Raw genomic sequence first — 13,448 nt, forward strand, 5'->3', positions numbered from 1 at the left:
ATAATACATAACATATTTTAAACTGTTTTTATTAACTCATTTATTTTATTTAAAATTTTTTAATTCTTATGTATCTTTGTTTTTATTTTAATTTTATTTCCCGTATCTTATATATATATATATATACATATATATATATGTGTGTGTGTGTGTGTGTGTGTGTGTGTGTGATATATATATATATATATATATATATATATATATATATATATATATATATATATACATACATACATACACACACACACACACACACACACACACACACAGTATATAAAACAAAACAAACAAACAAAATATATATATATATAAAATTGTATTAAATTTTTTTATAAATTTTATATAAATTATATAAAAAAAAATTATATAATTTATATACATTTTTTTCTCATTTCTATGTAAAGCACTTTGAATGACCTCTGTGTATGAAATTTGCTATACAAATAAACTTGCCTTGCCTTGTAAAAAAATATTTTTGGATAAAAAACACATTTAATAATAATAATAATAATAATAATAATAATAATAATAATAATAATAATAATAAATAAAGGTTAAGGCATTCATGGGAGTCTGGACAATGACAAGATTTAGATAAAGACATGCAAAACATTCTAGACTGAGAAAAATAAACAGTTAAAAGAGCTACAGAAATCAGGATATGTTGTTTTTGAGTGATGAACTGGTGGACATTAGAACATTTAATATTTTCTTTAAAACTTCCTTAGAAAAACATTACGCATTAAAGGGTTAAGGATTAAGATATTTACATGGTAATAAAACAATATTATATCTTTAGTTAAATTTAAAAAAATTATAAAATTAAATTAATTCTAATTAGTCCAGATAAGGCCTGGCCTTACATATTTAAATAAGCCAAAAGACACATCACAAAATGCAGAATGCAGGTTATGCAACTTGAAGAATATTTTTCAGCTGAAAGCGCTTGAGCAGGACAGCACTCTCAGCATCTCTAACAGCCCACAATGCTGGTCAAGTGACACTGCAGCCTAAATCTGGTCTGGTTGGGAAAAAAACCACACTGTTAGGAAGCCCAAGAGAAATCAGTGTGGATCAAAACTCGCAGGGTCTTTGGATTGGATATTTTCAGTTCAATTTGATTGTATTTGTATAGCACTAAACAATGAACATTTTGACAAAGCAGCTTTACAGAAATAAATAGATTTAGAATCTAAACTTTTATTAAGCAATGTATCTCTATTAGTGTATTCCTAACAAGAAAGCCAGAGGTGAAGAGGTAATGAGGAAAAAACTCCCTGAGACAAAATTAGGAAGAAACCATGAGAGAAACCAGACTTCAAACGGAACCCATCCTTATTTAGGTGATACCGGGTTTTCATTCATTAAGTCAAATCTGCTGAAGTAATCAACTGTTCACTGCTGGGGACTCGACTGCATAACTGTTCATGGTAATTGTAGTCTTAAGTCATTTTAAGGGTCTTTAGGCTGCCATTGTGGAGCCATCCTCAGCAATAGTTAATGAGAACAGGCCTTGAGTTCCTGTGCCCCTGCACCAATCCCCCGGGAGGCAAGTTTGGTAAGCTTTCGGCTACATTATAATAACAGCAAAAAGATGGAACCAAATAGAATGGGGTCCTGAAAAACAGCACATGTTTTATAATTGAAGTTTATCTAATGAGCAAGGTGGTGGTAACAGTGGCAAGAAAAAAAACTCTCTGAGGTGGTGTGAGGAAAAAACCTTGAGAGGAACCAGGCTCAGATGGGAACCCATCCTAATCTGGGTAACAGAATGTCCATTTGTTCCATCATTGTCTAAGGTATTAACTGATTACTGATAAGCACTTCCATGCAAAACTGTAGCCCTCAATCATTGTAACAGACTGTTTATATTAATTGAAGTCTAAATTCATCCTCATGTTTCTTGAGTTTAATCTTCCACATTAACCTCATGGATCTTGGACTGTTCTTATGCAAGTGGTCAGTGGAAAATTCAGGCACAGAGAGAGAGAGAAAGAGAGAGAGAAAGAGAACGAGAGTGTGTATGTGAGAGAGAGAGAGAAACATGGATTATTAGGGATTCGTATTTTTAACTACAAGGAATAACAATGTTAATTTATAATTCATTATTAATATGATTAGGGATCAAGTAAGGACTCTGGCAAGACTAGCTATGACAGCATAATTAAAAGGGAAAGCCAGAAGATAACACAAACATGAGGGAGCTCATCTCACCATCACCAACAAACTTGTGTAAACGAGTGAGACAACAGCATCCAAACATCCCAGTTCACCAAAACACTCTTTGAACATGATCCCTACAGATCTGACATTTCACTTAAGAAAACCTATTAACAAAATGATTTAATAAACAAACATGAGTGTAATAGTTACAGATCCCAAACCTTCAGCCATAACATTTGACCCTTCTTTAAATTGATCACATTCGTATATTACGCGTGCCCATGTTTTCCTGCCTCCAAAATATCGACATCGAAAATATTGTTCATTTGCAGCCCAATATATTTCACCACCTGGTGCCAGGTGCCAGTTTAACCAGACAATCTCTTCAGTCATCTTTTTAAGGAGTGACTGGTGTAATCCGAACCTGAAACATTTTGGGACACATTTTAGATACAAGAAAGAAAAAAAATGGAAAGAGTGCATCAGATAGACGGAGGTCGGATGGCTTATGAATATTAATAATAGAAAACGGACTGGCCCCGCCCCTTATGTTTATTCATCGTGAGATCTGACAGCAGAGAGAGAAAGTGCGAGAGAGAAAGAGAGAGAGAGAGAGAGAGAGAGAGAGAGAGATTCTCAGTGCACATGATGGCGTCTCACCGAGTCGGGATGGGGTTTTTCCGCCGCCTCCTGTGTCGGAATTCAGCAGGCGACGTTGCGTGTGGGATTTCTGCGGCCGAGACGCCACGCAGCGTGTAGGGCGAGACGACATGAAGGACGAGGAGAAAAGCGCCGAGCGAAAGAGCAGCGCCGGGGCGGAGGAGGGGCGGAGCGGGAGCGGCTCGGGGACGTGGCCGAGCCCGGGGCTCCGAGAAGCGGTGTCGATACGCGTGTCGAGCCGGGGAGGAGGCGGAGGAGGTGGTGTTGAAGGAGGAGGAAGCGCCGCTGCTCCTGCTTCTTCTTCTTCTTCTGTTTCTTCTGCGAATGCGACTGCTGCAGGGATCCGGGTTTTAAAGGTAGGGCTCGGTCCCTATTCTGCCTGTTCTTTTAGTCTATAGCACGACCATTTCTATCATTCTGTCATCATCCTCTGATCAAGACTTAATCCTGGATCCTACTCATAAACCGTGGCATTCATATTTCTATTGATCACATTAATCAGACATACATTTACACCTGTTTTTTTTTTTTTTTTCTGTGCGAGGTTTTAAAAAGGATCTTTATTGATTAAACTTATTATTCCTTTAACCTGTTAGCTCTTCTCTGAAGCCTCAAAACCCACCAGAGAGCTGACATCATCATTCAGGCCTTCACCCTAATTCACCATTAGTGATAGGTTCAAATAAAGATTGTTGCATTGTTGCATGGTGTTGCATTGAGTGCCATCCTGCATGTGATGGATCAGATTAGACCTGGGGGAGATAAGGGTTGGTGAGAACACGCACCTATATCGGGGTGGTCACTTGAAATCCCACACACCACCACCTGGGTTTGACTAAGAAAAAGAAAACTTGTTAGGAATTGAAGTGGTCAAAGCCTATGCCCACCCTAATTGCTACCCTTTAGGTAAAAAATAACATGATTCTAGAACCTGCGGGGAGAATAGTGGCCAAGAATGCACATTAAGGGGTAAATCTCACTGATCAGCACCCAGCATTTCTGGGAAAAATGATTGGTTGCTGGGATTTGCTGGTGGCCACTCTTCAGTGTGTCTTTGCCCATCCTAACTGCCACCCTATGGTTAAACCTGGACACACCTCTAATACCTGCAGGACAGAGGATGGGCAAGAACACCTAAATGACTTTAAAAGAGAAAAAGATGAATTATTGTTGCCATTAAACGCTATCAGATCCCTGTTCTTTTTAGAATACTATTCAAATGTGTATAATATTGGCCTATAATTAATCAGTACAAGCAATATATTAACATTTGTTATTTGTTAAATGTATAGTCACATTTCTTTTACATGTATATTCTACATTTGTAAATGTCTCATTCATTCTTGTAGCTTTGATAAAATTATTTTTTTATAATATTCATTCTTGTTTTGGAACAATCTTATTGCCCCATTAATATTCCGATTTGTTAGCGAAAAAACACCTTATTTTTCAAAGAATTGCACCCACTAGATGATGATTTTTCATTAGACATCAGACTTTATTCTGCAAAAATCTAATCAGTGCATTGATACACAAATCACAGTGAATAGAAAAAAAACATTCTTCTTCTTCTTCTTCTTCTTCTTATTATTATTATTATGATTATGATTATGATTATTATTATTATTATTATTATTACCATAAAGATGTTTAAAATAATCAAGTCCTGAACATGACTCATGAAGTTTGATGGAATTGTTAAACTGGTCGATATATGATACAATATGATTATATGATCTCAATCGATATGATGTCAGCAGGTGTCAGCGCTTTTATAATTGCACACAGTCATTTTATTCCTCACAGTTTCATTTCTCTTTTACTTGTAAATGTGTAGTCAAATCTCTCAACATATTGATTTTCAAATTCATTTCACAAATTCTCTTTTATTACTGAAGCAAAACTCTGCTGGGCAAAGTTCCAAGTATTGTGACAGATGTTAAGTATCATATATATGTTGGAGCCTAATAAAGATTAACTGGCCATGTCTCTAAAATTTACATTATTATTATTATTATTATTGTTATTGTTGTTGTTGTTGTTGTTGTTGTTGTTATTGTTATTATTATCATCATCATCATTATCATTTTAATAATAATAATAATAATTATTATATGTATACAGTACCAATCAGTTTTAAAACACCTTGTCCTTCAGTGTTTTTCGTTCTTTTTATTTTTTATTTTCAACATTACAAGTAAAGACATCCAAACAACATAATAAATATGGAATTATATACTAAACAAAAACATGTTAAACAACATAGGCTTTTATATTTTATATCTTCCCAAGTAGCTACATTTAGCTTTGAAGCTTGGCAGCTTTTTGCCTTCTTATTGTGCTTGTGCAGAGGAAAGGCTGAATGGGGAGTCAATAGCCCTATTAGTGCTACTACAACTACTGTACAAATCCATATTATGGCAAGAAACACATTTGGTTAATAGAACAGTCCTTTAAGGTTTTTAAGTCCTTTACTTTAAGAAATAAAAGTCAGTCAATCCAAAAAATCTAAAGAAATTTAAATGTATCCCCAATTGCAGTCACCAAATCCATTTCACTATGCTCTCATAAAGGGACTGTCCCAGGAAAGGAAGACCAAGAGCTACCTCTGCTGTAGAGGATAAAAGTATTAGAATTTTACCAGCCTCAGAAACCTGCATATTGACATAAATTCTTCTTAGACTCAAGTGGCAGACATTTTTCAACATCCACTGTTAAAAGCAGACTGCGTGATTCAGGCATGCATGAATTGTGGAAAAGAAATCAGTACCTCAGAACTTGTTCTTCTGGAGACCAAAATTCAGATTTTTGGTTCTACCTACCATGTCCTTGTTAGATGTAGAGAGGGTAAATGGATGGTTACTGAATGTGTGGTTCCCACTGTGAAGCATGGAGGAGACGGTGTGATGATGTTGAGGCGCTTTCTGGTGACACTGTTGGTGATTTTAGTCAAAATTGAGGGCACACTTAACCAGCATGGCTACTAAAGCATTTTGCAATGACATGCCATCCCATCTGGTTTGCATTTAGTGGAGCATGATTTGTTTTCCAACAGGACAATGACCCCAGACACACCTCTAGGTTATGTGTCCGGTTTGGGATGAGTTGAACTGGAGAGTGTAGGAAAAGCAGCCAACAAGTACCCAACACCACTGGAAACTCCTTCAAGAATGTTCCATACATAATTCCATAGGTGTTCTTACATAGTTTAGATGTCTTCAGATTTAAGATACATTGTTAAAAAACAAACCCAAAAAAACCAAAAAAAAACCCCAGAGGAAAAGGTGTGTTCAAACTTTTGACTGGTAATGTATGCATGTATGTACATACATACAAACATATGGACATATAGTACACACACACACACACACACACACACACACACACACACACACACACACACACACACACACACACACACACACACACACACACACACACACACAGTATATTAGGAGATGGCCATTGACTGTGAGTCAGATATGATACAGCCTTACTTGATAGAGCTTTATGGTTTGTGTGTGTCTGTGTGGTGTGTGTCTGTTTGTGTGGCTATAGGAGATTTTTACAGTGTTGTTTGGTGGGTACTGAAGAGGAAAAAATGCTCAACTCAGTGGGAGTTTGATTTCATCAGGCTGAGTAATGACCTCACACCGGCCTCCTGTGTCTGAATCAGGCGTGACTCGTGCCTCTCGTCTCAGCGTTTGTGCTCTGTGTAAATATTTACGTCTCTGCAGCAAGAAAAGCAAGAGCTGCTGGTACTAATGCGGGTGAAGGGACCTGTCATGACCCAGAATTCAGAACTTGTAGTCACTCGTCTGTTTTATGTTGCTAAGATCGTCGGTTGTATTGAATTTAGGATTGTGATTGGTCAGAAGGTTTAGACTGATTTTGTCTGACAGTAGTGCAGCTGCAAATGACCGGTTTATACACTAATGTGATTTTTATAAGACATTATTATTATTATTACTTTAGCACCAGCTCGTTCACAGGGACTCGTTCAGTGGCCATGTTGTTTTTCTGTTTAGTGTTTATTAAAGGAGTCTCCAATGTCAGCACTTTATAATGGTCAGTGAAAGTGGGAGTGATTTCAATACAGAGGATTTGACTTTATTTTTGTTTAACTTTGAGCTGGAGGAAAATAATTGGAGGAAAAAAGAGTGAAAAGTGCTCCTTTATGTGATCACTAGTTTACATTTGTATTTACTTAGTTATTTACTTGTTATGTGTTTGTTACTTCAGGAATAAACAAACATTCTGTGTGTGTTTTTGTCATATTTTGAGATAAAAACAACAATTACCAAAAAACAAGTTTTTTTTAATAATGGATGTATTTTTCTTCAATATCTAAAATTAAAATACATTATGCATTTTAAAAGCTAAAGCTCTGATGGAAAGTAAATATATTGAATGCCTGAGCTAAACAAACAAACAAAAAATTATAAAGGTTTTATAATAAAGCAAACAAAAAAAACAACAGCAAAAACAAAAACTTAGATTTCTTAAGCTAAAGACTGTTTGTAGTTGCTATAACTTTGGGAAAACTCACAGTTGTTTTACAGAGGTACCAGGTAGACACTTCAGGTCAGAACGCTTAAGGTTGTCTTGCTAGTAACTCCGTTTCATTCATCCCACCCTGATGTTGACAATACCCTGATTTGTTGTAAAAAAAATATCTTTTTAATTTCCTCTAGCTTACCTTCTTATTAGATATTTCTAAATAATTATTTTACATTTCCTCGCATTTGTGGTCTCACCCCTGTCTTTCCTCCTGTGTCTCAGCGTAACATGAAGCGTAACGGCAGCCGGGCCTGTGTGAGCAGGAAGACACGATTCGGCTCTCGTGAGAGGGACTGGCTAAAGGGCGATGCCCAGCGTGGGTGTGTATGTCTATATGGGGCCACCGAGGTTGTGACCCCGGGACCCCAAACTTCGTCCACGACCCAGCCCGACCTCAGGCTGGTACTCTGTTCCACCAGCACTACAGCAGAGGAGCTGTGTGCTCAACGTCACGGCCAGGGCCTCTACCTGCAGCTGCATGGAGACCTGATCCGGTAACACACACACACACACACACACACACACACACACACACACACACACACACAGAATTGTACAGTATAAATCTTGGCTTGTTGGTAAATGTACTGTACCACATGCTTCTGGAACAATCTAAGCTGTAACTAATCCTTTCTGTGTGACTTCATCAATGTGCAACTCCAACTCCACCCACTCTCATGCCTCCTAACTACTTATCTGTTCACATATCAATCAGAGGCTAATAAATTGCATGGTATCACAACATATCTTATCATGTTGTTGCATATTCTGTGGTATCATCAAATTGTTACCTTACTTTCCAAACCACTGATCATATAAGCTTTCTCGATCCAAGCTAACGGATGTAGCTAATGCTCTTCATTTAAAACCAAATCGTGTTAACTTCAACATTCAACAAAACCAAGGAAACATCAACACAGATTCAGAATCAGAAACCCCCTGATTGATTCATAGTGAAGCTTCTCATTTAGGAAATAAAAATATATTATTGGTAGTTCGTAGTTATAAGAATTAAAAGAACACATTTAGAATGACACTTTTGTGTGGAATGTTTGTCTGGTGTGTGAGGATGCAGGTACTGCAGTAGGTTTTCATCACTCACGCCCACAGCACCATAGTGCTGTTTAAAGCATGAGTCATTACTGTGCCGTTTTTATAGGTTTTGTCACAGTTTGGGTAAATGATGGCAAAATTTCATACCAGCTTCCAAGTGTGTGTAAATTTGTGCACCCTCAGGAACAGGAGTGTTACGTGACAACCTGTGTTGCTTTATAAGGTGTGTCAGACAGGCAGATATATGGACACAAACACGGACACACCCAAGACTTCCCTCTTTCTGTTTATGACGGGAATCACATATTCTGCAGTTTCCCAGAAGTTGCCTTAGGCTGGAGTTGATCAGAGAGACCCTTTATATCAAGGGAAATTTGAGGGATGTGTGTATGTGTTTGTCTGTGTTTCCACATGGTAAACCTTGAACAACAAAAAAAATAAAAAAATCTGCTTAATTCAGGGGCATATCTATGCATTCAATCTCATTTCAAATGCCACGGACGAATGTAAAGAATATGAATGTACATTGAGGAAAATAAGTATTTAAACACCCTGCTATTTTGCAAGTTCTCCCACTTAGAAATCATGGAGGGGTCTGAAATTGTCATCGTAGGTGCATGTCCACTGTGAGAGACATAATCTAAAAAAAAATATTATAATCCAGAAATCACAATATATGATTTTTAAACTATTTATTTGTATGATACAGCTGCAAATAAGTATTTGAACACCTGTCTATCAGCTAGAATTCTGACCCTCAAAGACCTGTTAGTCTGCCTTTAAAATGTCCACCTCCACTACATTTATTATCCTAAATTAGATGCACCTGTTTGAGGTCGTTAGCTGCATAAAGACACCTGTCCACCCCATACAATCAGTAAGAATCCAACTACTAACATGGCCAAGACCAAAGAGCTGTCCAAAGACACTAGAGACAAAATTGTACACCTCCACAAGGCTGGAAAGGGCTACGGGGAAATTGCCAAGCAGCTTGGTGAAAAAAGGTCCACTGTTGGAACAATCATTAGAAAATGGAAGAAGCTAAACATGACTGTCAATCTCCCTCGGACTGGGGCTCCATGCAAGATCTCACCTCGTGGGGTCTAAATGATCCTAAGGAAGGTGAGAAATCAGCCCAGAACTACACGGGAGGAGCTGGGACCACCGTTTCCAAGGTTACTGTTGGTAATACACTAAGACGTCATGGTTTGAAATCATGCATGGCACGGAAGGTTCCCGTGGTTAAACCATCACATGTCCAGGCACGTCTTAAGTTTGCCAATGACCATTTGGATGATCCAGAGGAGTCATGGGAGAAAGTCATGTGGTCAGATGAGACCAAAATAGAACTTTTGGGTCATAATTCCACTAAACGTGTTTGGAGGAAGAAGAATGATGAGTACCATCCCAAGAACACCATCCCTACTGTGAAGCATGGGGGTGGTAGCATCATGCTTTGGGGGTCTTTTTCTGCACATGGTACAGGGCGACTGCACTGTATTAAGGAGAGGATGACCGGGGCCATGTATTGCAAAATTTTGGGGAACAACCTCCTTCCCTCAGTTAGAGCATTGAAGATGGGTCGAGGCTGGGTCTTTCAACATGACAATGACCTGAAGCACACAGCCAGGATAACCAAGGAGTGGCTCTGTGGGAAGCATATCAAGGTTCTGGCGTGGCCTAGCCAGTCTCCAGACCTAAACCCAATAGAGAATCTTTGGAGGGAGCTCAAACTCTGTGTTTCTCAGCAAAAGGCCAGAAACCTGACTGATCTAGAGAAGATCTGTGTGGAGGAGTGGGCCAAAATCCCTCCTGCAGTGTGTGCAAACCTGGTGAAAAACTACAGGAAACGTTTGACCTCTGTAATGGCAAACGAAAGCTACTGTACCAAATATTAACATTGACTTTCTCAGGTGTTCAAATACTTATTTGCAGCTGTATCATACAAATAAATAGTTAAAAAATCATACATTTTGATTTCTGGATTTTTTTTTTTAGATTATGTCTCTCACAGTGGACTTGCACCTACGATGACAATTTCAGACCCCTCCATGATTTTCTAAGTGGGAGAACTTGCAAAATAGCAGGGTGTTCAAATACTTATTTTCCTCACTGTATATGCAAACTGGGGAACCTGCTTTGTTTGAACATTGTCATTTTCTAATGGTCATGTATATCTCACAGCAGCTAAACTCTGTCAGTATTTCATGTTAGCTTGTTATTAAAACAGCCAGCATCTAAGATAGCTATCTGGCTGTTTAGTTTAACACACAGGTTCTGTAGATAAATGTTTTAATGTAAGATTTCATATGTATTTAGTGACATCACAATCTCAGCAAAATCATAGCTCTGTTCTGATCAGAAAATCAGAATCAGCCTACAGGAGATGTTATACATCATGTTTTGTGCTTTAAGGCACAAAACTAAAGAGTTTAGAGAATTCCAGTAAAGCTAATGATTATCCTTAACTCATAAAATTTAAAGAGAAATACTGGAGAATTGGAGGGATATAAATAGGATTTTTGTACACATGAGTATGCTTTGAATTTCTACACATGTGCTTCCACAGAGCAAAGAGCAGAAAAGACAGTCAATGCAAAAGAATATATAATGGTAGTTTAAGGGCAGTCTGACCTCAATAAACATTTACAGTATGTAACTATAAAACATAAAATAAACACAATGACACAACAGGGATGTTCTGGTGCAACAGTAAACCATTTTAATGCAGTTCTATTTAAATTCACTCGAAAAAAATCCATAAAAAGTAGTTCCGGTTACTTTCATGAAGGAAATGTGCTTCTAGAAACGTCTTTAGCTGAAGAATTTAACTGATTTCTACAATACAACAATACATCGGGTTTTAAAACCTACCCCTAGAAACACTTCAAGATCTGCACTAGACTAACTTCAACATCTGCACTAGACTTACTTTAACAGTCGTCAACATTTAGGCCTTTCACTTGCTTTAACTTCATTAGGCCATTATGAATGAATATTTTGTGAATTAATTGAACACTTTCTATAAAATTAAAATGCACACAGTAAATACACAATTTGACGAAGGTATCTTGAAAAATCAATAAATTAAGATTATGTACGTTTGTAAGGTATCACAGACGTCTCACAAGGAGGAAATGATGTGCATTCGGTTTTTGTTCAAACTTTTTTGTGACTCATTAGGAGGCTGGATCCATCTGAGCGTCCTCTTCAGATGGTGTACGATTATCTGACCACTATGGGCTATGAAGATCCTATGCGGGTCCAGCAGGAAGCAGCAAACTCAGACCTCAGCTGCATGATTCGCTTCTATACTGGTGAGTGTGTTCTACCTCTAACTCAGTGTGGCTCTTTTATAATAAAATAAACCCTGCAATGTTTTGTAATGAAGCAAAGGCACTGTGTTTCATTTTCTTATACTTAAAATTTTTTTTTTATAAATAATAATAATGTAATTTATTTAAAGTAACAAACTTGGAACGTCTGTGAAACTAGTTATTCCTGTTTTCACTTACCTTATAGCAGCTATAAACAGTCTTTGACACACAGCCCTGTTCTTCTCTTTCCTGAATAGAAACACACATCTTGTCTTGTTACTAAGTAACAGCAAAAGCATAAAAACTTCTCTGTCCTGAAAATTGTAAAATTGTATTTACAGCTTTATTAATGACGGTTATAGAGATGCTGACACTGTAGACTCATTCCACAAATTTGAAATTAATTTGAAAAAAATAAGCTACTTCTCAAAGCGAACTGGTAAAAGCCTGGACTCGGATGCAGTTTAGAAACTCTGTACCTGGAACACCATTTAGTTTCACCTTCATTTACAAAACATGGTCGTTTTGGGACCTCTTAGTCGTATTACATTACCTCCTTCTGACAGAAGGTCAGTCATTTTGCATTTTGACAGACTCTAAATGCTCCTCCTACAAAAGATTTCAATGATTAAAAATAGCAATTTTTGATATTTTAAACAGTGTTGCCATTGTGATGCTACAATACATAACCTGAAAATGTCACATAATTCTATTTTTGGTCATGCAGTTCACATGTATGTTCACTGATGTCACTTAATCATATCCCTTGGTGCTATATTATATTTAGCAATATAACTTTTTTCTTATTTCCCTACAGTTCTATTATACATCCTATGTTTTTGTTGTTCATTGTGCATTCATCATTATCATTATCACCATCTGTGTCACCACTGATCTTGTCCTTTCTGCTGTCTATCTTCGTTACTTATTGTTGAAAATGCTGGAAAATCAGCACTGATCATGTGACTCGATCGTGGAAATGTTTTAAAACCGAGGCCTATGCGCTGTACATTGAGTTCTTATTTTCTTATTGTTTATCGGTCTTAGTTTTTACCCGAGTGTGCAGCAGCAGCAGCTGTGTGATTCACAGATCAGTGTTGAGAGAGATGAGAGAACACAGAACACACTGCTGGAGTGTGACTTTCACCAGTTTAGCACGCAGATGTGTGGAAATTTCCTGCAGGCTTTATTCGAACATTGGAGTTCGGGCTGGTATTTGGGTATTTCTTTTCACATTTGACAAAATGACAGCTAAATGCTTCAGCTAACACTGACAAACAACTAATGCCTCTACATTTACATTAACTCTCATTACGTATGTCCTGATTGAATGGCTAATGAATTTTCATATTCATTTAAATTCATTCATGAACATTTATATATATTCATACAAACTCAAAGATGAAAGCACATCATGCAAGGCAGTGATGGAGTCGGGTAACATGGGCTTTGTGTGACTCCAGCTCTTTAGAGCTGACATGCAGAAAGATGGCATCGCACAGGGATAGTGCACTTGGTTTTAAAATGATGTGTGCTGAAGCCATGGACACACACACACACACACACACACACACACACACACACACACACACACACACCCACACATGCTGAGCAGGTCTAACGATCCTCATAAAGCAGTTGAGAGGATTTTGTTTAAGATAAAAAGGAGAAACGGGGGACCTGATATTCTGTCAG

General features: G+C 37.5%; 1 protein-coding gene across 1 annotated transcript in view; it reads left to right on the top strand.

Moving 5' to 3' along the window:
- The first annotated feature begins 2,251 nt into the window (after window positions 1–2,251).
- phlpp2 (PH domain and leucine rich repeat protein phosphatase 2) overlaps window positions 2,252–13,448 on the top strand; it is a 52,236-nt gene continuing 41,039 nt past the window's right edge. The window contains exons 1-3 of the mRNA XM_083558388.1: window positions 2,252–3,179; window positions 7,606–7,877; window positions 11,620–11,753. Of these exons, the coding sequence (XP_083414514.1) occupies window positions 2,934–3,179; window positions 7,606–7,877; window positions 11,620–11,753 (652 nt within the window). The 5' untranslated portion in view covers window positions 2,252–2,933. The remainder of the gene's footprint in view (window positions 3,180–7,605; window positions 7,878–11,619; window positions 11,754–13,448) is intronic.

Source organism: Silurus aristotelis, assembly GCF_946808225.1.
Source record: "Silurus aristotelis genome assembly, chromosome: 13".
Classification (NCBI taxonomy): domain Eukaryota; kingdom Metazoa; phylum Chordata; class Actinopteri; order Siluriformes; family Siluridae; genus Silurus; species Silurus aristotelis.